The sequence below is a fragment of the Chelon labrosus genome, assembly GCF_963514085.1.
Source record: "Chelon labrosus genome assembly, chromosome: 15".
Classification (NCBI taxonomy): Eukaryota; Metazoa; Chordata; class Actinopteri; order Mugiliformes; family Mugilidae; genus Chelon; species Chelon labrosus.
Window position 1 is genome coordinate 26,772,867 of NC_140348.1, and position 26,055 is coordinate 26,798,921.

General features: G+C 40.4%; 2 protein-coding genes and 1 pseudogene across 3 annotated transcripts; all 3 read right to left on the reverse strand.

The window, feature by feature from the left end:
- Positions 1–8,030: 8,030 nt before the first annotated feature.
- LOC311500147 (uncharacterized protein) lies at positions 8,031–9,284 on the reverse strand (the record flags this gene model as incomplete). Its single annotated transcript, XM_084561368.1, has 3 exons — positions 8,031–8,541; positions 8,658–8,836; positions 9,072–9,284. 3 exons carry the CDS (start codon positions 9,282–9,284, stop codon positions 8,031–8,033), a joined length of 903 nt encoding a protein of 300 aa, XP_084417494.1.
- An 8,350-nt stretch (positions 9,285–17,634) lies between these two features.
- On the reverse strand, positions 17,635–19,114 carry LOC311500056 (G-protein coupled receptor 4-like; annotated as a pseudogene). Its single transcript has 3 exons — positions 18,727–19,114; positions 18,318–18,496; positions 17,635–18,201 (listed from the first exon to the last, which is right to left on the reverse strand). The product of its transcript is annotated as a G-protein coupled receptor 4-like (transcript).
- A 2,164-nt stretch (positions 19,115–21,278) lies between these two features.
- On the reverse strand, positions 21,279–22,598 carry LOC311500057 (G-protein coupled receptor 4-like; the record flags this gene model as incomplete). The annotated part of the gene is given in 5 exon segments (XM_084561232.1): positions 21,279–21,326; positions 21,328–21,347; positions 21,350–21,867; positions 21,984–22,156; positions 22,392–22,598. Coding segments are annotated over 5 exon segments (966 nt in total).
- Between the last annotated feature and the right edge of the window lie 3,457 nt (positions 22,599–26,055).

The window sequence follows — 26,055 nt, forward strand, 5'->3', positions numbered from 1 at the left end:
GTTCTCTTTACATTGACATTTTGCTAATAATAAAAGGTTGGGGTTTCTAAAATAACAATTTCAACAGTTATGATTTCAACTAATAGCTACTATAAGTATAAGAACATACCTAAGTTTCAACATGCTTTAACTTCAACAATGATTAAAAAGAAAGAAAATACTTTTAAAGATAGCCACTTGATGGCAATGTTGATCCATCCTTACTGTGACAAATTATGTGAATTTGGGCTAGCTTCACCGTACAAGGATCATAAACGTCTCATTGTGAGCGTAGGCTCTTCCTGAACAATAATATATAACTTATCATGTCATTACAATTTCGATAGTCACATTATCAAACTTAGGCTCTTTTTAGAGAGGAGAAATGCAGATCAGGGTCTGGCTCTTGGGGAAAGAAAGTTATTTACGACCTGCTTATCTGTTTTTCACTCCCTCGGTCACACTCAGAGAGGGGGGAGCAAAACCTGTTAAAAGTATGTTTGCATGTGTCTCTGAAAAAGAAAATTAGTACATCACAAGTTTAAAACATAATTGAACATCATATGAAGGCTTCTTGATTTTGTCCATTCGAAGTCAAGATGAGTCAATTCATTCTTTGTAGTTCCTGATATCGTGTTGATGTTCTTTCGATTCAGAACTAATTAGTCCGGAAACAAGAGTGGGGAAATTCCACCGAAGCTTAAATCTGTCTTTTTGGCTCAGATGACGTCCTCAGCATTAGGGAGATCCGATAGCATGGGTCTGTTCAGTGTTTGGACATGGCACCTTAAGAGTTCTTCTGCAAAACAACTTCGTAAATTTAAAGTCCAGAGAGGGGGAGAATTGAGAGGACACAGGACCCTAGAGTGGGAAGTCTGAGGTTTAAATTAGCCTGGCTGACGCGACTGCACATCTCAATGAGATGCTGGTCTGGAAACTACGTGTTTATTTTCTCGTATTTGAGGCGTGGTTTTACAAATGCCTAGAGCCGTTTATTGGGCGCTACGAATGTCTATCAAATGCGCCTGGTAATTCACATGCTGCCTTGCGCGCTATTCATAGCCAAAGCCTGTTGGTAGCAGAGCAAACACATCCTTCTTGGCAATGAAGTCTTTCAACGCCAAACGTTGCTCTTTTTTTAAAATAAACTTGCGTTCTAAGCTACTTAAAACACTGTCTAAGGCTGCATCGAACGGTAACGTTAGGTCCGCTGCCATGTTGGATTAACACACTACAAGCTTCGGTGTCGCGCATAGACGTCGTCATCGTCTTGCTGCCCCCCCCCCCCCCCCCCCCGTTCTGTGATTGGTTCCCTATCTCAGGAGAAAATATGGGCGATGGTTTCCAGACTGCTTTTGCAGCGAGAATGAAATCGCGCGCAAAGCAGTATGGGAACACCCAGGCTAGGTTTAAATAGGAACTCCTCCTGAAAACTTGCTTGTTATGCTAATAACCAGAAACTGGTGCAGCTAATTTCCATTAACGATTGGGTACTTACCTGTTGTTGAGGGGGGAACTGTTTTTGTCCCCCTCCTCTTCCCTATGAATGGTGCTCTAACGACCCTTATCCGTTAGAGGCTCCAGTGTCAAGGTGTGAATGAGATTGGGGAAACAAAAAAAAACTCTACAGGTCCAGTTGCCTTTTTTGAACCTTTGTTGGATATACCATGTTCTGGATGACTGAGAACCTTCACAGACGCATGATTCAATGACATTTTATTCATGTAGCGTCAACAAGAAAACAAATTGTCTCAAGACACTTTATAAAACCTAGCCTTAAAGCCCCAGAGCAAGCACGAAGGCGACGGTGTCTAGAAAAACCCAAATATAACAGGAAGAAACCTTGAGCAGGACCCAGCTCATATGGAGGGACCCATCTGCTTGATGAACAGAGTAAAAGTGGCAGTTGTAAGAAAGTTGTCAGAGCTCACCTGAATGAGTTCCTCCCACTAGTATTGGTTCTGTCCTCTGCATCTAAACAGTCTACAGCAGAATGTGACACGTAGCAGGTTTCTGATCATTTAAATCTGCTTGTATGAGGAAGTGACATATGAGGTCAGATGTGATCATGAAACGTACAGATGTGCAGAATCATCATGAAAGACGTCAGCAGATATTCTTTCAACAAAACATCCTCCAAGAATCATTTAGAACTTCAAACTTATACAACAGACTTTCTATCAATCCAGTTTGAGGGTTTGTTTCACCTTCTTTATTTTTATGTTGCACCAAATATTTCATACATTACAGAGATGCAGTGTGATCTATGAGCGGCCGTCACAACACATTGTCAGGAAAGCAACTAGATGACAAACTGGAACTGGAACAAATCTAAAAGCTGTGAGTTTATATTATTTTATTCCAGTAATTATGAAAATCAAGTTAAATATTGAGGCGAGGGAAACACTGAATGTTTATACATTAGATTATTATTCCTTTCTTTGAAACATTTAAAAAAAGAATTTCCTTTCTACCTTATATAAAGAATAAAACTATCATTCTGTTATTTACTCACTTATGGAGTCATGATTCCCACATGTTCAGAGCTCAGTCACAGATAAACAGCGGTTCAGTTGTCTTGATTTTTATCAGGAGGAAAACTTTATATCAGCGTGAGCAGTTGCTGCTGTGTCTTTAGAAAAACCTCAACCCACTGAACTGACAGTCCAGAGACTATACACTGATGCAGGGTTACTCAACTAAACTCAAACCTCAACCAGTTTAACCTACACTGATAAAAAACCTGTGGTCGTCTGTCTGTCTCATTTTAAGCTGCCTGTCATCTGTGGTGTATTGAAAGATGGAAGAGGAAGCAAAAAAAAGAGAAGAAGGGAGGCATGGGTGATGAGAACTGAGATGAAACGAGAGATGGTGAGGGTTAAGACACACAGTAATGGGTAGAACTAAAATGACATCGGGGATGGTCTTGTTTCTGGACCTATGTTATAATAACTAGATGAGGGTTAATGCATTGTTACCTCCCAGTTCAGTGAACCTGTCAAAATCCAACCTGAATAAACTGTGTAGATGGACACTAGGGTCAAAGGAAGGAAGATACATATTATAATCCTCTATAACAGAAACAACCTCAGACCAGAGCCCCACAGGCCAGGGCACGTCTGCCTCAGAGAAACGTTACAGTTTTTTCCAATTGCTTAAACACAATTTTGCAAACTAGGCTGGTTTTATCAAAATACTAACACAATTTACCAAACCACACACCCAAACTGCAAAATACCTCATATATCCTGCAAAATGAAGCACTGCAACCAAAATCAAACTTTTGCACCAGATGGCACACACTTCATTCGTATTACAGATTTTTGTCTAACCAACTACACATAAGGAAAAGCACTCTCATCTATAGTATGCTCACATAACACTAACATAGTTCAGACTGTAGAGAATTCTTCAGATTGTTCACATGCACAGAAATATTTGCAGATACACACACGTGCTATTGAAATATTATTATTATTATTTTTTTTTTCACCAAACAAGTCAGTGCAACATATGCACAGCAGATATATTTACATTGGAGTGAACTAAAATATGCTCACAAAACAGTGAGCTGAAAAATACAATTGCAGAAAAAATGTGCAGAAAAAATTAAAAAATAAATAAATAAAGAGGAAAGCAAAATAATTAGACAGCATCCTGCCGGACAGCTGGGTCTGGCCACAACGCCTCGTCCACATCGCATTTTCACCCTCCCTCTTCTTCTTCCTCTCTCAGCAATGTCTTCCATTGTTGTTGTAAAAGAAAAAAAGATGCTCACCTGCGGTCTTTTATTGCTTACTTCCTGATTGAAGTGTTAACAATTACATAACAGCTGTTTGGCCAGGTAGCACATATAGTGGCCAATGAGCTCATGTAGTGTCATTTTAAATGGCAGTGTTTTGAAATTGCAAACATGTGACTTCATGTCAGATTGTTGTGTCTTATGCAGAGAACCGCGTTCAGTGTGATGGTTCTGGTTTTGTGGTTTCTGTGTTCACGTTTTGAGTTTCGTTCATGTTTCTTGTTTTCCTGTTTTCTGTTTTATTTTGTTAAGTTTTTGATTTCCTGTGGCATTACTCCCTGTGTTTCCCTGTGTTGATTAGGTAATTGGTTTCCTCCTTGTCTTCTCTTGATTTGTGTCACCTGTGTCTCGTCACCCCCGCTCTTCCTCATGTGTGCATATATAGCCCTGCCTTCTCCTTTGTTCCTTGTCGTGTTGTACTACTGTTTTTTTTGTTTTGTTTTTTTTAACTCCCCTGTGTGTCACCAGTGCCCTCAGTGTTTTGAGTGTTTTTTCGCCTTTAGTCTCTTGTTACCTTTTTTTGTCTTTTGAAAGTTTTGATTTTTGTTTGCTGGAGTTCCTGCTTTTTCTGCAGCGCTTTTTGTTTCCTTTTGTTTGATTAAACACTTCAGTTTTTGCCCACTTCTGCCTCCTCACTCTTTGTCCTGCACTTAGGCCCTACCTCCCCTGGATTAAACCGTGACATTCAGTACACTTATAAAGTGCCATTTCGAATTGCAAAATGTGTGTAAAGCGGAAAATGTGTTTAAAGTTTTGGTGATTTGAGATGAGGTTTTGCTCCCTGTGTGTCAGTTTAAATATTTGTGCTATCCATGTCATTTTAGTGTGTTAGCAACTGGAAAAAGCTGTAACCTCCCCAATCTAATGAGCCCTACAGAGACGTGGGGATGGAGTCACTTCCTTCCATGATGAAACAGGAGAGCCGTGCAGGGCAGAAGGAGGATCTTGTCATCAAATCAAATCAAATCAAATCAAATCAAGTTTATTTATATGGCACTTTTCATACCTATTAAAAGCAATACAAAGTGCCTCACAGAGGCTAAAAACAGCAAAAACAGAACAAAAAATCCAACCCTCCCACCCCATAAGAATACAGAGACACGAGACACACACATACCCCCCCCCCCACACACACACACACATACCCCCCCCCCACACACACACACACACACACCCCACCCCCACCCCCCACCCCCAACACACATACACACACACACACCCACACACACACCCCGCACAAGAGAGACATGGCCAGACACCGAGACCTGGAGCAAGGAAAGAGCCACCTTTGGGGCCCAACCACACCAAGAGGGCCTCCAGCCCACGACTACAGGGAGCACTGCCATAGAGAGACAGCCCCGACCCGGGTCGACAGGAGGCCCCACACCAAGGTGCAAAGCCCTCCAGCCACCAGGGCCAGAGCCGCCCATAGGACAGCACCCCCGTGAGTAGACCAGCAGCAACTCCCAGTGTGGTCGGCCCCCATGAGGAAACACTGGGGCTAAAAGCCAAGGACTAAAACTGTAAAATAGGACAAAATGACCAATGTAGATAAAATGCTTTTCAGCTCATAAAATTAAAACATGTATTTGTAACATATAATTAAAAAATAAAAATGGAAAAGAAAATGATAAAAAAGTCTGATAAAAACTACTAAAAGCTAAAAATTGCTAAAAACTGAGGGACTAAAACTAAAACTGTAAAATGGGATAAAAACGTACAATATAGATAAAAACATGTAGCTAAAGCATATAGTTAAAATGTAAAAGTCTGATTAAAAGGAGGAAGATAATAATTTAGAGAGTCAATTATAAGCCTGATTGAAAAGGTGGGTCTTGAGCCTCTTTTTAAAAACATCAACAGTCTCTGAGGCCCTGAGGTTCTCCGGCAGGCTGTTCCACAATCGGGGACCATAATAACTAAAAGCCGCCTCCCCGTGTGTTTTGGATCTAACTTTAGGTATGGTTAAAAGGCCAGTGCCAGAGGACCTCAGGGTCCGCGAGGGTTGATATGGTAAAAGTAAGTCAGATAAATAAGAAGGCCCAAGACTGTTAAGACACTTAAAAACAAGTAAAAGAACCCTGTCTTGCACTATAAGAGTCTGAACCAGAAACCAAGCTGCATTGAGGGGATCAGTGATCACTGGTGTTGGAGGAGGTTAGTGATAAAAGATGGTATCATGTATCGTTGCATCTGAGACTGCCAAAGGGGAATAGTGCAGCAGCTAGTACTGCCAGAGAAGCTGCGTGAATCAGTCAAGACGGCTCTTCATGACAACTCAGGGCACTTGTGAGAGGTGCTGCCTCAGAAAGACCCCAGCTGCAGGTGTCAGGGCTCCCCTGGTCAGCATTCACAGCAGTGTCCCCATGGAGCTCGTATGTGTGGACTTTCTGACTCTGGATAAGTCGAAGGGTGGCATAGAAAATGTCCTCATTGTGACTGACCACTTCTCACGCTATGCACAGGCACACTCCACTAAAGACCAAAAGGCCAGCACTGTGGTCAAAGTGCTGCAGAGAAACTTCTGCTTCTTCTTTCCTTGTGAAATTGCATGCAGACCAAGGGTGCAATTTTGAAAGTGCTGTTGTGAAAGAGCTGTGTAAGTATACTGGCGTTACTAAAACCCACACAACCTCCTATCATCCCCAGTACAATGGGACCACTGAAAGGTTTAACTGCACCCCCATGAACATACTTGGGACATTAGAGCCTCAACAGAAGTCCTGGGGGCATGAGTATGTGGATGCAATGACCCATGCCTACGACTGCATGCGCCACAACAATACAGCATATTTCCTGATGTTTGGCAGGCATTCCAGGCTCCCTGTCAACCTGGGGCCATGTTCCTAAAGGTTCTTAGTGCAAAGAGTTGCTCCGAGTGGCCGAATTCTAAAAAAAATTCTTAGAATCATGATGTTTCCTAAGAATTTCCCCTCAAAGTTAAGAGAGATCCTGGTAAAGATAAAAGGTATTCCTAAAGAACCTTAGCTCTTAAGAGTGCTCCTAAGGTGAGATCTGTTAAGAGCAGGGAGGAGGACTTTTAAGAGGCTTAGGAGTTTTTTAAGCAAGGAATGAGTGAATTAATTAAACACTACAGATTGGATCGTGTAGGAATCATGTTTGTGGTTGATCTCATTAAAGATGCGCTTACTTTTCCAACCAAACGCCACAATCGCAATATCACCAGAAATGAAAGTCATCACAACACTGAGGTATTTAGCAACAGGAAAAATGCAACAATGCAACAATGCAGCAGTGATGACTTGGGGCCAAATCTACTTCTCAAAACATTTTTATTCTCATTGATCAGTTGAGCCAGAAGCAAACACTGTTCCTCTGTCCAGTTGGGTTTCCTACTTCTTTTCTTCTTCATTGCTGTTCGGTTTGTGGAAGATTTGAATGCCAAACAACACTGCTTCTAATTTGCGTGTTAGCAATCACAGAAACTGATGAAAGCTGAGCCATTTTACCCTTGTTAATACCAAATGGATAAAGTGCAAAAATAACCAGCATGTTAAATGAATTTAAGCAAATAAATATAACTATCAGCATGTGAATACTGTGCAAGTTGGAGTTTTGACACATTTTGTAGGATCATTTTCAAGTATAGCTTACTATTCATTTATTTTTATGTACCTTACAAGCAATTATTACAATTATAGCATTATCACGTTAGTATAAAGTGTCTTCCTAAACACTGTGTTCTAGGATATTAGGTTTTATGTTAACTTCTTTTGACCTTATCTAGTAAACATTGTTCAGTGACTTAGGGTGGGGATGTTACAGGCTCCAGTCTGCTGGTCAAGAGAGGAAAAGAATCAATAAATGTGAAGGTGACGACTTTTTTGAGGGTTCAATGAAGGAGAAAAAGAATCACATGATATAGACCTTTTATTGAATAAATGATCAACAGCAGTTTTATTTAGCACTTTCTAAGCAACAAAAACTATAATAATCACACATTCAGATCCACTCTTCTAGTTTAGAAACTGTCACCCTGCACAACGTTCAGCTTTAGAAAGAAACTTCTTCCTTGTTGGATCTCTGCTGTCTCAGTGTCAGCTGTACAACAGTTGGTGATCAGCTGGTTTAAAAGGAGGCAACATGCAGCAGACTTCTGCCTGGATCTCTGTGTTCTGCAGTCAGAAATGACAGTAGCACCACCTGCTGGCCACCGCCTCCTACTACAACAACTAAACTAAAACTTCTACTTCCTGCCTACATGACGCTGACTGTGTACATGCTGTCGTTATTCATGCTGTTCATCTGATGATTCCTGAAGCTGCATTCTGCAACAACACAGTGAGGCCAGAAGCTTGTCTGTGGTTCCTTTCCTAATGAAAATGTACAAAATCAAGTCTGCAAGAGGACTCAACTTCAGAAGACTGCCAGACACAATGGTGAAGCCAGAGCTCATTCTGTCTTTTCCTGCCACTAACCAAATGACAGTGGGCAGGAACATCAGTGTGTAAATAAGCAGCACCACGACCAAAACTGACACAATTCTTCGTTTTTCATCAGAGGGGACACTGAGGGATGCAGACAGGGCTTTAAGAGTCCCACCCAGGAAGAAGATGAAAAGAGGAAGGGGGAGGAGGATGTAGACCGCATAAATGGTGTATGTTACCTTCAAGAAATCAAAACAATACAATGGGAGGATGAGAACAAGAGGAAGGATCCAGACTAGAACAGAGACCACCACAGAGGTCTTGATGATTCGTCTGAATTTGTACCACAGCGGCCAGGCGATGACCAAATACCTGTAATGAAAGACAGACACACATAGACAGTCTTTGAGGAGCATCAGAATTATATACTAATAAAATGGTTAGACACAGACGTAGATACACACAAACTGGATCAGACAGATACTTACCTTTCTAGGGAGATACACACCATGAAGCCAACGCTGGACAACAGACCATAATGATAAATAACAAGTTTAGAAGTTGAGAACATCCTGTTAGTGACTTGAACAATCAGGTAGATGAGCTGAATGATGTCAGAAATGAGGAGGTTGATGATGTAGACTGGGGCACCGTGATCCTTTCTGACCTGCAGGAAAACATTGGTAAAAGTAACTAAAGCAGTTGTTAACATGTTCTGAACTTCACCTCCTCCAAATATGACATCTGGTTCTGCCCAGAAACTGCAGTCAGAGACATTTATCCATCTAAGAACCAGATGTACCAAGACTTTTACACCTGAGACGAGTCAAAGACAATCATTTACTGACAGACTGTACACAACACATCATTATAAATACATACATCTGTTATAATGGACTCACCAGAGAAGAGAGTAAGTAGATGGCCACTAGGATCAAAGGAAGGCTGATGCAGATGATGATTGATGTAGAAACATATAAGATGAAGGCCTCTCTGCCTTCATAGCAGCCATTAATAGTGCAGTATAGTAAATAGTTGCCATCATTGTTGTTGAAGCTGGTTTTGTTTTCATCATAACTTTCGTTCCATGAGTTGCTGATGTTGACATGTTCCATTGTTCAGTGTGAATCCTGGTGTTTGAGAGATTAGAGAGATTATCTATCTGATGTCATTCAGTGATGTCCATGAAGCTTTGAGGTGTACGTTGAATACAGTATACCTTTAGTACAGTATTAATGTTGGAGTGAAACAAGGAGGAAGGAAGAAACAACTGCAGGATAAAGGTGTTCAGTACGTATGTGAACAATCAATGATGAATGAATGAATAAATTGACTTTTTTGTCATTATTCATGAAATTATGTTTGGCTACTCTATAAACATCAATAAAAAGACCCAGACAAGTCAGCTAGATAAAATAACATCAGATTAGGACAAATAAGCCTTAAATAAGTGATCATTTAAAGTAGTAGAAGCAGCATAGTGTAAAACATGTAACATTAAAAAGTAGCTTCATGATAACAATTGTAACATTAAAGTAGGAGAATATCAGAGTAGCAGCACGATTCAATGATATTTTATTCATGTAGCGTCATCAAGAAAACAAATTGTCTTAAGACACTTCATAAAACCTAGCCTTAAAGCCCCAGAGCAAGCACGAAGGTGACGGTGTCTAGAAAAACCCAAATATAACAGGAAGAAACCTTGAGCAGGACCCAGCTCATATGGAGGGACCCATCTGCTTGATGAACAGTGTAAAAGTGGCAGTTGTAAGAAAGTTGTCAGATCTCACCTGAATGAGTTCCTCCCACTAGTGTTGGTTCTGTCCTCTGCATCTAAACAGTCTACAGCAGAATGTGACACGTAGCAGGTTTCTGATCATTTAAATCTGCTCATATGAGGAAATGAGGTGGAATCAGATGTGATCATGAAACGTCACAACACCAGTCAGGGAGCTTTGGCTTCACCTTCTTTATTTTTAGGTTGCACCAATTATTTTATTGTCTAACTTATACATTACAGAGAGTCAGTGTGATCTATGAGTGGTTGTCAGTTCACATATTTTATTCAAGTCATTATAAACATCAAATATAACACTGAGGCAAAGAAAATACTAAATGTTCTACTTCATGTAAGAAAAATAACATGCTATTATTAACATGTTAATGAGTCATGTTGACCGATATGCAGCAGCTTAGTTTCCTGTTTTCTATCAGAAGGAAATCTAAATATCAGCTTGAGAACATGCTGACCTTCAGCAAAACCACAACTACCAGAAATGATGAACCAAAGACTATAAACTGATCTTGTCAGATGATGTCAATGTCCAGTTTGAGGGTTTGTTTCACCTTGTTTATTTTTAATGTTTCACCAGATATTTTTGTTTGTGTCAATTTCTAAGTTACAGAGATGCAGTGAGATCAGTGTTCATGCATCACATCTTTATCCTGAGAACTTAAAACACACACAGCAGCTCATTTACCTATCTGGTGCATCAAACAACAACATGTTGTGTTTTCAGTCAGAGTTACAGTCATGATTCATGAAACCTGCTGAAGGTGTTGAGGTCTGGAAACATATCAGATATGTGGATAATAAATATAATATGTCAGTCCATGATCAGCTGTCAGTGATTATCACATTAAGACTGTGTTTCAGTGATCAAGCTGAACAATGTCACTATCAATATCACATTATCATCATCATCAATATCAATCAGTCTGTGAGATTTTCTACTAAAACATCCAACTAACAAACATGCATGAATAAAGAATGTAGAAAGTGCTGAGTTTGTTTTCTGTTGTCATCTTTATTCACAGAGATAGAAACAGACTGAATGTTTAAACATGGATGATGAGCAAATGAAACTATTTTCAGACAAGGAAAGCTGCTGAATGACAACCTCAAAAACAGCATCACATTTCTCTTTTCCTGCTTCTTCCTGCATGGACACACTAAAGTGATCAGAGTCCACACTGCTGTGTGAACCAATGGATGGGTTAAATGGAGAGAAAGAATTCCCCACTGAGGGATCAATGAAGGAGAAAAAGGATCACATCATATAGACCTTTAATTGAATCAATGATCAACAGCAGTTTTATTTAGCACTTTCTAAGCAACAAAAACTATAATAATCACACATTCAGATCCACTCTTCTAGTTTAGAAACTGTCACCCTGCACAACGCTCAGCTTTAGAAAGAAACTTCTTCCTTGTTGGATCTCTGCTGTCTCAGTGTCAGCTGTACAACAGTTGGTGATCAGCTGGTTTAAAAGGAGGCAACATGCAGCAGACTTCTGCATGGATCTCTGTGTTCTGCAGTCAGAAATGACAGCAGAACCACCTGCTGGCCACTGCCTCCTACTACAACAACTGAACTAAAACTTCTACTTCCTGCCTACACGAAGCTGACTGTGTACATGCCTTCGTTATTCATGCTGTTCATCTGCTGATTCCTGAAGCTGCATTCTACAACAACACAGTGAAGCCAAAAGCTTGTCTGTGGTTCCTTTCCTAATGAAAATGTACAAAATCAAGTCTGCAAGAGGACTCAACTTCAGAAGACTGCCAGACACAATGGTGAAGCCAGAGCTCAATCTGTCTTTTCCTGCCAGTGACCAAATGACAGTGGGCAGGAACATCAGTGTGTAAATAAGCAGCACCACGACCAAAACTGACACAATTCTTCATTTTTCATCAGAGGGGACACTGAGGGATGCCCAGCAGGATGCAGCCTGACCCCCCCACTAACAACATTCTGTTGCCAGACACCACAAGACACCCTCAGAAGGCCCATGTCCATTCTCTGATGAGTAACCAAAAGTGAGACCTACACAATATTAGGAAGGAGGTCATAATGTTATGTCTGATCAGTAGTAATGTGACATTTTTTCACCACATGCTGAACTACACCTCCTCCAAATGACATCTGGCTCTGCCCAGAAACTGCAGTCAGAGACATTTATCCATCTAAGAACCAGATGTACCAAGACTTTTACACCTGAGACGAGTCAAAGACAATCATTTACTGACAGACTGTACACAACACATCATTATAAATACATACATCTGTTATAATGGACTCACCAGAGAAGAGAGTAAGTGGATGGCCACTAGGATCAAAGGAAGGCCGATGCAAATGATGATCCATGTAAAAACATAAAAGAGGAATCCCTTATAACCTTCAAAGCATCCATAGGAGAAGTCATCCTCTAAGTCATGATAAATGTTGTCGCTGACGTTGGTGTAAATAAAACTTTCATTCTGCGAGCCGTTAATGTGCAACTCTTCCATTCTTCAGTGTGAATCCTGGTGTTTGAGAGAGTAGAGAGATGTAATAATATCCATTAAGCTCTGAGGTGTAGGTCAACAATAAAGTAGTATAGCTATAGAACAGTATAAATGATGGACATAAATTACGTTCTTGAACATCTTGAAAATCTAGATGAATAACGTCTGGAGAAGTCCCAATATTTCCCCTTTCAAAAGTTGTCAGATCTCACCTGAATGAGTTCCTCACTAGTGTTGGTTCTGTCCTCTGCATCTAAACAGTCTACAGTAGAATGTGACACGTATCTGCTCGTATGAGGAAGTGACATATGAGGTGAGATGTGATCAGGAAATGTACAGATGTAAAGAATCAATATTGGGGGAGCTGTGGCGTAGTGGTTAGACTTGCGGCTTGGGGCCCTGAGTAAAAACACCTAACCCCCAAACTTGCTCCCCGGGCGCAGTCTGCTTCGAGGCTGCAGCCCACTGCTCCAACTGTACACACTACTGTGTGAACAAAAAGGATAGGTCAAACAGCAGGAACGCAATTTCCCCTCGGCATCAATAAAGTATAATAAAATAAAAATAAATAAATAAAAAAAAGACGTCAGCAGATATTCTTTCAACAAAACATCCTCCAAGAATCATTTAGAACTTCAAACTTATACAACAGACTTTCTATCAATCCAGTTTGAGGGTTTTTTTCACCTTCTTTATTTTTATGTTGCACCAAATATTTCATACATTACAGAGATGCAGTGTGATCTATGAGTGGTCTATGATTACTCTTTTCTTTGAAATATTTAAAATAGATGTTGGAGAATTTCCTTTCTACCTTATATAAAGAATAAAACTATCATTCTGTTATTTTCTGACTTATGGATTCATGATTTTCACATGTTCAGAGCTCAGTGACAGATAAACAGCGGTTCAGTTGTCTTCATTTGTATCAGGAGGAAAACTTCATATCAGCGTGAGCAGTTGCTGCTGTGTCTTTAGAAAAACCTCAACCCCCTGAACTGACAGTCCAGAGACTATACACTGATGCAGGGTTACTCAGCTAAACTCAAACCTCAGCCAGTTTAACCCACACTGATGGTGGAGGTTTGACTGTGGTAGTCTTTCTGTCTTATTTTAAGATGCCTGTGGTCTGCGGTGTATTGAGAGAGAGAAGAGGAAGCAAAGAAAAGAGAAGGAAGGAAGGTGTGGGTGATGAGAACTGAGATGAACCGAGAGAGATAGAGAGGGTTAAGACACACATTTATGGGTAGAAATAGAATAACACAGGCCATGGCTTTGTTTCTGAACCTATGTTATAATAACTAGATGAGAGTTAATGCATTGTTACATCCCAGTCAGTAGCTGTTTTAGGCACGTGCGAACCGGGCAGCCGCCCGGGGCGGCATTTTTCCATGACACAAGGGGGGCGGCATGAGCACTTGGAAAAAAAATAAATAAATAAATCTGCGCCGCTACATGGTTTTCTATTCTATGTCATATCTGTGTGGGGAATTGGCAAATTGTCGCCCCCTGCAGCTGCAGTCGTCCCTGCTTGCTGTGAAGGTGCCGTGCACAGAAGCTGTGTGTGAGAAAGGGAAAGGGGAGGGGGTAGGGTGACCAGATCCCAATTCGCCAGACGTGGGACAAAGACTACGTTTGTGTGGGACAATGTGGGACAATGTGAGATACCAATGCATCAAGGTAGTCTAAAAGAACTATGAGAAAAAATAAACATTTCTATTCTGCCCCTTTGCTTATGGCATTACTTTGCCATCTGATTGATTCAGTAGCTCATAACAGCCTGCAAATAAAAACTTAACAAATATATTTTACAATATAAATATATATAAAAACTTGCTTAAATGCAAATTTCCCAAGTTCACAAGGTGAGCAACACGTTTTGTCTCACATTGTCTGTGTCGTTTCACGTCGTATTCACCTCCGTGTGAAACGGAAAAATGACTCAAGCAAACTTCACAGCAAACTTTACCAGACTCGCCTTGCTCTGGTTTCACCCAGGGATAGATAGTTTCCCAGTCTTTATTATAGCTGCATTTCCTCTTCTCAGTCGTACGGGTTGTGCTTCCCTCCATGTCTCGCGCTGCATGCCGTTCTGATCTGATTCGCATTGTTTGTTGTTGGTGGGCGCGCCGTTAACCTGCGTCCGCGTCCCAGTTTGATTGACATGATCAAACAGCCCGCCCCGACCCCTGATGACAGCCCTCACTGCTTTCTCCAAACAGCTATTTGATAAATGCCAGATTGTAAAACATGCATTTCGAAACCTGAGTCTGACTGTCAATAACAATGCGGGACAACGTCTCAATTTGCGGGACGTGTGAAAAGTAATGAAAATGCGTGACTGTCCCGCACAAAGCGGGACATCTGGTCACCCTAGGAGGGGGGCGCGTGGGACAGTTCACCTCTGGGGGGGGGGGGGGGGGGGGGGGGGTCCACTGTATAAAAGGGCTAAAGTCAGTCACACCTTGACTTTCTTCCATATAACACACATTTCATTCATAATATTATAAATACAGGCCTATAAGTTCTGCACGTTTTTGTATTTATGAATTGTGTGAAATGGCCAAATAAAAATAGGTAATAGAAAACGATTACCTGGTCACCAAGGTGAATTGGTTTAGTCTTGACTTCTGGTCGTGAGTGACAGCGCTGGGTGATGGAAATCTGTTGATTGTCGAGTGTCAAATAAATGCAGAGATGGACAGAAAAAGGTCAAAGCCATCAGGTGCCCAATTTAGGAAAAAAGAAAAGATAAAGGTATGCTATGTTCTCTCTGTATGATTACAGTATCATGTCATGAATGAATGTCTAATGTTAACTGGTGGTACACGTTTGTTAGCCTTTTTGCTATGATGCTTGCAATGCTTATACAACAGTAATTCTTCTTAACAAACACCAGATCTAATTTCACGGTAAGATTGTGCTTTGCAACAAAACTGTTACAAGTTCAGTTATTATTTATTTCCATTACGTTGGGTCCTGTAATTAGCCGACAGAATTTTCATATCTGTATGAAGTTTCAAAGATGAACATTTGCCATTTGCTACAACTCTATTTTGTGACAAACATAGTTTAACCAGTCATAACTAAAAGTGTGCCAAGCATAGAATTCGAGGCAGTAACCAAGGAGCTAATTGTTCCTCCCTGAAAGATAGATTAGTATAGCGTCTAATGACAGACACTTAACGTGTAAGGGCATGTTTATGGGGGGGGGGGGGGGCTCTTCATGATGACTCAGGGCACTTGGGTTTTGAGAGGACGGTGCAGATGACAAGAGAGAGATTTCATTGGCCACGGATGTTCCAGGAGATAAAGGCTTGGTGTGAGCAGTGTGAGAGGTGCTGCCTCAGAAAGACCCCAGCTGCAGGTGGGTCAGTATGGACTTTCTGACTCTGGAGAAGTCAAAGGGTGCCCTTATTGCGACTGACCACTTCTCATGCTATGCATAGGCACACCCCGCTAAACACCAAAAGGCCAGCACTGTGGTCAAAGTGCTGCAGAGAAACTTCTGCTTCTTCTTTCCTTGTGAAATTGCATGCAGACCAAGGGCGCAATTTTGAAAGTGCTGTTGTGAAAGAGCTGTGTAAGTATACTGGCATTACTAAAACCCACACAACCTCCTATCATCCCCAGTACAATGGGACCACTGAAAGGTTTAACTGCACCCCCATGAACATACTTGGGACATTAGAGCCTCAACAGAAGTCCTGGGGGCATGAGTATGTGGATGCAATGACCCATGCCTACGACTGCATGCGCCACAACAATACAGCATATTTCCTGATGTTTGGCAGGCATTCCAGGCTCCCTGTCAACCTGGGGCCATGTTCCTAAAGGTTCTTAGTGCAAAGAGTTGCTCCTAGTGGCCGAATTCTAAAAAAAATTCTTAGAATCATGATGTTTCCTAAGAATTTCCCCTCAAAGTTAAGAGAGATCCTGGTAAAGATAAAAGGTATTCCTAAAGAACCTTAGCTCTTAAGAGTGCTCCTAAGGTGAGATCTGTTAAGAGCAGGGAGGAGGACTTTTAAGAGGCTTAGGAGTTTTTTAAGCAAGGAATGAGTGAATTAATTAAACACTACAGATTGGATCGTGTAGGAATCATGTTTGTGGTTGATCTCATTAAAGATGCGCTTACTTTTCCAACCAAACGCCACAATCGCAATATCACCAGAAATGAAAGTCATCACAACACTGAGGTATTTAGCAACAGGAAAAATGCAACAATGCAACAATGCAGCAGTGATGACTTGGGGCCAAATCTACTTCTCAAAACATTTTTATTCTCATTGATCAGTTGAGCCAGAAGCAAACACTGTTCCTCTGTCCAGTTGGGTTTCCTACTTCTTTTCTTCTTCATTGCTGTTCGGTTTGTGGAAGATTTGAATGCCAAACAACACTGCTTCTAATTTGCGTGTTAGCAATCACATAAATTGATGAAAGCTGATCCATTTTACCCTTGTTAATACCAAATGGATAAAGTGCAAAAATAACCAGCATGTTAAATGAATTTAAGCAAATAAATATAACTATCAGCATGTGAATACTGTGCAAGTTGGAGTTTTGACACATTTTGTAGGATCATTTTCAAGTATAGCTTACTATTCATTTATTTTTATGTACCTTACAAGCAATTATTACAATTATAGCATTATCACGTTAGTATAAAGTGTCTTCCTAAACACTGTGTTTTAGGATATTAGGTTTTATGTTAACTTCTTTTGACCTTATCTAGTAAACATTGTTCAGTGACTTAGGGTGGGGATGTTACAGGCTCCAGTCTGCTGGTCAAGAGAGGAAAAGAATCAATAAATGTGAAGGTGACGACTTTTTTGAGGGTTCAATGAAGGAGAAAAAGAATCACATGATATAGACCTTTTATTGAATAAATGATCAACAGCAGTTTTATTTAGCACTTTCTAAGCAACAAAAACTATAATAATCACACATTCAGATCCACTCGTCTAGTTTAGAAACTGTCACCCTGCACAACGTTCAGCTTTAGAAAGAAACTTCTTCCTTGTTGGATCTCTGCTGTCTCAGTGTCAGCTGTACAACAGATGGTGATCAGCTGGTTTAAAAGGAGGCAACATGCAGCAGACTTCTGCCTGGATCTCTGTGTTCTGCAGTCAGAAATGACAGCAGCACCCCCTGCTGGCGACCGCCTCCTACTACAACAACTAAACTAAAACTTCAACTTCCTGCCTGCATGAAGCTGACTGTGTACATGCTGTCGTTATTCATGCTGTTCATCTGCTGATTCCTGAAGCTGCATTCTACAACAACACAGTGAGGCCAAAAGCTTGTCTGTGGTTCCTTTCCTAATGAAAATGTACAAAATCAAGTCTGCAAGAGGACTCAACTTCAGAAGACTGCCAGACACAATGGTGAAGCCAGAGCTCAATCTGTCTTTTCCTGCCACTAACCAAATGACAGTGGGCAGGAACATCAGTGTGTAAATAAGCAGCACCACGACCAAAACTGACACAATTCTTCGTTTTTCATCAGAGGGGACACTGAGGGATGAAGACAGGGCTTTAAGAGTCCCACCCAGGAAGAAGATGAACAGAGGGAGGGGGAGGAGGATGTAGACCGCATAAATGGTGTATGTTACCTTCAAGAAATCAAAAGAATACAATGGGAGGATGAGAACAAGAGGAAGGATCCAGACTAGAACAGAGACCACCACAGAGGTCTTAATGGTTCGTCTGAATCTGTACCACAGCGGCCAGGCGATGACCAAATACCTGTAATGAAAGACAGACACACATAGACAGTCTTTGAGGAGCATCAGAATTATATACCAATAAAATGGTCAGACACAGACGTAGATACACACAAACTGGATCAGACAGATAGTTACCTTTCTAGGGAGATACACACCATGAAGCCAACGCTGGACAACAGACCATAATGATAAATAACAAGTTTAGAAGTTGAGAACATCCTGTTAGTGACTTGAACAATCAGGTAGATGAGCTGAATGATGTCAGAAATGAGGAGGTTGATGATGTAGACTGGGGCACCGTGATCCTTTCTGACCTGCAGGAAAACATTGGTAAAAGTAACTAAAGCAGTTGTTAACATGTTCTGAACTTCACCTCCTCCAAATATGACATCTGGCTCTGCCCAGAAACTGCAGTCAGAGACATTTATCCATCTAAGAACCAGATGTACCAAGACTTTTACACCTGAGACGAGTCAAAGACAATCATTTACTGACAGACTGTACACATCATTATAAATACATACATCTGTTATAATGGACTCACCAGACAAGAGAGTAAATAGATGGCCACGAGGATCAAAGGAAGGCTGATGCAGATGATGACTGATGTAGAAACATATAAGATGAAGGCCTCTCTGCCTTCATAGCAGCCATTAATAGTGCAGTATAGTAAATAGCTGCCATCATTGTTGTTGAAGCTGGTTTTGTTTTCATCATAACTTTCGTTCCATGAGTTGCTGATGTTGACATGTCCCATTGTTCAGTGTGAATCCTGGTGTTTGAGAGATTAGAGAGATTATCTATCTGATGTCATTCAGTGATGTCCATGAAGGTTTGAGGTGTACGTTGAACACAGTATACCTTTAGTACAGTATAAATGTTGGAGTGAAACAAGGAGGAAGGAAGAAACAACTGCAGGATAAAGGTGTTCAGTACGTATGTGAACAATCAATGATGAATGAATGAATAAATAAACTGTTTTTTGTTATTATTCATGAAATTATGTTTGGCTACTCTATAAACATCAATAAAAAGACCCAGACAAGTCAGCTAGATAAAATAACATCAGATTAGGACAAATAAGCCTTAAATAAGTGAATATTTAAAGTAGTAGAAGCAGCACAGTGTAAAACATGTAACATTCAAAAGTAGCTTCATGATAACAATTGTATCATTAAAGTAGGAGAATATCAGAGTAGCAGCACGATTCAATGATATTTTATTCATGTAGCGTCAACAAGAAAACAAATTGTCTCAAGACACTTTATAAAACCTAGCCTTAAAGCCCCAGAGCAAGCACGAAGGTGACGGTGTCTAGAAAAACCCAAATATAACAGGAAGAAACCTTGAGCAGGACCCAGCTCATATGGAGGGACCCATCTGCTTGATGAACAGTGTAAAAGTGGTAGTTGTAAGAAAGTTGTCAGATCTCACCTGAATGAGTTCCTCCCGCTAGTGTTGGTTCTGTTCTCTGCATATAAACAGTCTACAGCAGAATGTGACACATAGCAGGTTTCTGATCATTTAAATCTGCTCATATGAGGAAATGAGATATGAGGTTAGATGTGATCATGAAACGTCACAATACCAGAACACGAAGGACTTCAGCAGACTTTCCTTCAATAAAAAATAAAAAAATCCTCCAAAGAAGAAGCTAAAACTTCAAACTTCTACAAACTTTCTATCAGTCCAGTTTTACGCTTTGGCTTCACCTTCTTTTTTTTTTATGTTGAACCAATTATTTTATTGTAACTTATACATTACAGACATGATGTGATCTACGCGTGTCCGCGAGTTCACATATTTTATTCAAGTCATTATGAACATCAAATATAACACTGAGGCAAAGAAAATACTAAATGTTCTACTTCATGTAAGAAAAGTATCATGCTATTAACATATTTATGAGTCATATTTTCCGATACGCAGCAGCTTAGTTTCCTGTTTTCTATCAGAAGGAAATCTAAATATCAGCTTGAGAACATGCTGATCTTTAGCAAAACCACAACTACCAGAAGTGATAAACCAAAGACTATAAACTGATGTTGTCAGACATTATGTCAATGTCCAGTTTGAGGGTTTGTTTCACCTTCTTTATTTTTACGTTATTTTTGTTTGTGTTATTTTTATAAATGACAAAGATGCAGTGTGATCAGTGTTCATGCATCACATCTTTTTCCTGAGAAATTTGTTAAAACACACACAGCAGCTCATTTACCTATCTGGTGCATCAAACAACAACATGTTGTGTTTTCAGTCAGAGTTACAGTCATGATTCATGAAACCTGCTGAAGGTGTTGAGGTCTGGAAACATATCAGATATGTGCTTAATAAATATAATATGTCAGTCCATGATCAGCTGTCAGTGATTATCACATTAGGACTGTGTTTCAGTGATCAAGCTGAACAATGTCACTATCAATATCACATTATCATCATCAATATCAATCAGTCTGGGAGATTTTCGACTAAAACATCTAACTAACAAACATGCATGAATAAAGAATGTAGAAAGTGCTGAGTTTGTTTTCTGTTGTCATCTTTATTCACAGAGATAGAAACAGACTGAATGTTTAAACATGGATGATGAGCAAATGAAACTATTTTCAGACAAGGAAAGCTGCTGAATGACAACCTCAAAAACAGCATCACATTTCTCTTTTCCTGCTTCTTCCTGCATGGACACACTAAAGTGATCAGAGTCCACACTGCTGTGTGAACCAATGGATGGGTTAATTGGAGAGAAAGAATTCCCCACTGAGGGATCAATGAAGGAGAAAAAGAATCACATCATATAGACCTTTAATTGAATCAATGATCAACAGCAGTTTTATTTAGCACTTTCTAAGCAACAAAAACTATAATAATCACACATTCAGATCCACTCTTCTAGTTTAGAAACTGTCACCCTGCACAACGCTCAGCTTTAGAAAGAAACTTCTTCCTTGTTGGATCTCTGCTGTCTCAGTGTCAGCTGTACAACAGTTGGTGATCAGCTGGTTTAAAAGGAGGAAACATGCAGCAGACTTCTGCATGGATCTCTGTGTTCTGCAGTCAGAAATGACAGCAGCACCACCTGCTGGCCACTGCCTCCTACTACAACAACTGAACTAAAACTTCTACTTCCTGCCTACATGAAGCTGACTAGTGTACATGCTGTCGTTATTCATGCTGTTCATCTGATGATTCCAGAAGCTGCATTCTGCAACAACACAGTGAAGCCAGAAGCTTGTCTGTGGTTCCTTTCCTGATGAAAATGTACAAAATCAAGTCTGCAAGAGGACTCAACTTCAGAAGACTGCCAGACACAATGTTGAAGCTAAAACTCATTCTGTCTTCTCCTGCCAGTAACAGAATGATTGTGGGCAGAAACAGCAGTGTGTAAATAAGCAGCACCACGACCAAAACTGCCACAATTCTTCGTTTTTCATCAGAGGGGACACTGAGGGATGTAGACAGGGCTTTAAGAGTCCCACCCAGGAAGAAGATGAACAGAGGGAGGGGGAGGAGGAAGAAGACGGCGAAGGGGGTTGACATGACTTGAGGACGAGTTTCAAAAAATGCTATGAGGGCTATTATGATGATAAAAACAAAAGGAAGGATCCAGACTAGGACAGAGACCACCACAGAGGTCTTGATGGTTCGTCTGAATCTGTACCACAGTGGCCAGGCGATGACCAAATACCTGTAATGAAAGACAGACACACATAGACAGTCTTTGAGGAGCATCAGAATTATATACTAATAAAATGGTTAGAGACAGACGTAGATACACACAAACTGGATCAGACAGATAGTTACCTTTCTAGGGAGATACACACCATGAAGCCAACGCTGGAGAACAGACTATGAATGTGAAAATAAATGAAGACACGGTTGCAGTTTTTTGTCTGAACAATCATACAGAGGAGCTGAATGGTGTCAGAAATGAGGAGGTTGATGATGTAGACTGGAGCACCGTGATCCTTTCTGACCTGCAGGAAAATATTGGTAAAAGTAACAAAAGCAGTTGTTAACATGTTCTGAACTTCACCTCCTCCAAATATGACATCTGGCTCTGGCCAGAAACTGCAGTCAGAGACATTTATCCATCTAAGAACCAGATGTACCAAGACTTTTACACCTGAGACGAGTCAAAGACAATCATTTACTGACAGACTGTACACAACACATCATTATAAATACATACATCTGTTATAATGGACTCACCAGAGAAGAGAGTGAGTAGATGGCCACTAGGATCAAAGGAAGACTGATGCAGATGATGACTAATGTAAAAACATATATGATGAGTCCCTCTTTGCCTTCATAGCATCCACAGGAGATGCCAACCTCTAAGTCGTGATGAATGTTGTCGCTGACATTGGTGTAATTAAAACTTTCATTCCCTGAGGTGTTAATGTGCAACTCTTCCATTCTTCAGTGTGAATCCTGGTGTTTGAGAGAGTAGAGAGATGTAATAATATCCATTAAGCTCTGAGGTGTAGGTCAACAGTAAAGTAGTATAGCTATAGAACAGTATAAATGATGGACATAAATTACGTTCTTAGTCGCTTAATGAATAATATCTAGATTTAATAAGAGAAATGTTCCAATATTTACCTTTTTAAAAGTTGTCAGATCTCACCTGAATGAGTTCCTCCCACTAGTGTTGGTTCTGTCCTCTGCATCTAAACAGTCTACAGCAGAATGTGACACGTAGCAGGTTTCTGATCATTTAAATCTGCTCATATGAGGAAATGAGATGGAATCAGATGTGATCATGAAACGTCACAACACCAGTCACGAAGGACTTCAGCAGACTTTCCTTCAATAAAAAATAAAAAAATCCTCCAAAGAAGAAGCTAAAACTTCAAACTTCTACAAACTTTCTATCAGTGAAGTTCGGGGGTTTGGCTTCGCCTTCTTTATTTTTAGGTTGCACCAAATATTTTATTGTCTAAACTTATAAATTACAGAGAGGCAGTGTGATCTATGAGTGGTCGTCAGTTCACTTATTTTATTCAAGTCATTATAAACATCAAATATAATATTGAGGCAAAGAAAATACTAAAATAATACACATTAGCTCATTATTCTTGTCCTGATTATAAAGATGATGAAGAATTTGATTTCTACTTTATGTAAGAAAAATGTCATGCTCTTATTAACATGTTTGTGAGTCACATTTTCCGATATGCAGCGGCTTGGTTTCGTGTTTTTTATCAGGAGGAAATCTAAATATCAGCTTGAGGAGATCTTTAGCAAAACCTCAAGCACCAGAAGTGATAAACCAAAGACTATACACTGATGTTGTCACACTTTGAAGGAAAGGGTGGTAGGACCCAATTGCAAGAGACATGCAAGGAGACATAGGCTGCCCTGGGAGACTATACTATTAAATGGTTAAATTATATACCAATAAAATGGTTAGACACAGATGTAGATACACACAAAAACACAGCGTAATGATAAAGACAAAAGAAGATATGGATGGAGTTCTTGTTTGCCACGCAAACAATCATGCAGAGGAGCTGAATGATGTCAGAAATGAGGAGGTTGATGATGTAGAAAAACAAGGATCTAAGGCAGGTGTTAACATGCTGCGTGTTGTTGCTAAAAAGCATTAAAACTATGTTGAGAGAATCACAAGAGTCTAGTCTTTTATCTCCATATAATGAAGGCACCTTGAAGGTGTGCAGAAGGATTTTGAAGTCGATTCTGAGTTTGACTGGGAGCCAGTGGAGATGCTGTACAGGGGTAACGTGGTGAAATGAAGGGGTTTTGGTGATGATACGAGTGGCTGAATTCTGGACCATTTGAAGCTTATGGAGGTATTTGTGAGGGAGGCCAAAGAGGAGAGAGTTGCAGTAATCAATGCAGTAGGTGACAAGGCTGTGAACAAGGATGGAAGTGGTATGGGGGCTGAGGGAGGGGCAGAGATGATTTATATTGTGTAGGTGGAAATATGCAGACCGGGTAACATCATTGATGTGAGAATGAGCTGTCAAGGATGACACCCAGACTCTTAACCTGGGGGGAGGGGGAAACTAAGGAACCGTCGATTGTTAGGGAAAAACTGTCAGCTCTGGAAAGTGTGGATTTAGTTCCCATGAGGAGGAGTTCAGCTTTATCACCGTTAAGTTTTAGGAAGTTTTAGATGAACCAGGATTTTATTTCAGATGAAGTCGAAATAAAAAATAGAACTAAAAGTCCCACAAAAGTAGTGAGAATGTTCTTGTTGATCACTTCAAAAAAACATTCAGGCATGCTTCATGAGAGTGTTTCCAGAATGCTGGTGGGTGAAGATGGTTTTATGAAGGGCATGCACAGTCTGGAACTGACATCTGTTTTTGTAAACTGCCCTTGCCATCCATCCCCAAACGTTCTTAATGGGATTTAGATCAGGGGAACACGTAGGATGGTCCAAAGGTGCAGGTGGTTCCATCCTCACCTGCAGAGGTGGACTTCCTCTCCCAGCTTGTCCCAATGCCTCCTCATCAACACACCACAGCAAAGCTTCACATTTCTCTTTGTCTGCTTCTTACAACATGACAGACAAAAGTGATCAGGACTCACTGTCTGTGGGTGCTGCCCACCTAAAAATAACAAGACCAGGGTCTCGTAACGACCAGATACATACAGTACCTGTGATTACAGGAATCTGATCCTGTTTTCTTTCCCAAATGAATGGTACGCTAACTGACATTAGTTTCCGGAGACTCCAGTCCCAGATTCATCCAATCACAGGTAAGTATCTAGATTAGATAGATTAGATTGACTGACAACTTTGTTGATCCTTTTGGGAGGTTCCCGCAGGGAAATTGACATCTCCATCGCATACAGCACTGTCAGACATACATGTACACGAATTAAACCCCAAATACCCAACACCCAGAAAAATAATAATAATAATAATAAATATGTGACTGTACATACGTAGCTATTGCACAAATATTGTGATTGCACCTGGTTAAAAAGAAAAATACCAACTGCACATTATTATCGCACCCATGAGTGTTCAGAATCTGTTTATTAACAGACTCTAGTCATGTGATTTTTGCATGGGTAACACCCACAGATGTTCCTATTTCAACCCCAACTCTCCACTAGTCTTTTAGAACTGATCAAGATACCTATAAGGTGTCCAAAAAATAAAACCTGAAACAAGGTGAACTGGACTTCCCATCAATGTAAAGTCTTGGGGGACGGTATTAAGATTTTCATCTGTCCACCAAAAGCTTCACCCCGTTCACACCATGAGACACCATGAGTATCTGGACATTAATGGGTCCTTAGATCAAGGTTGACTGGGGAAGGAAACCCACATCTAAATAGAATCAATTACAGATACAGATGCTACGATTTTCAGGTGGGCTAAACCCCAGCTCCCCACCAGTCTTTTAGAACTGAACGAGGCACTTGGATGACGCGTTTTCAAGAAACCCTACAATTCCAGTTTAATCTTGTTTCAGCTTTGTTTTTTGGATGTACTCTGACCTGGATAATGGAGATCCTTCCCAGACAGACTGGAGATAATTTAGTTTAACTTATCTCTTTATTGGTATTTAAACTGTTCAGCTGAGGTTTTGGGCGTAAACACCAGAAGAGGACGTGAGAATGATGAAGTCACCAGCATCCCCTATTGCAGGGATGCATGTCAGATCACAACAATCTCATATTTCACAACATACACCTCCTCTCCTTTTTAGAAATAGTTTATGAGGAAACTTCATCGTGTTTTTTTTATTTACTGTACACCACCTGGATACGGAGGACACAACCGTAGGCTTCGTACAGCATACAGAAGTTGTCCTGTTTGTCGTCCAGAGGCGTACAAAGGTAAATTTTAATTCTTCATTAACATATCAGTACAGCGACACAGATGGACCAC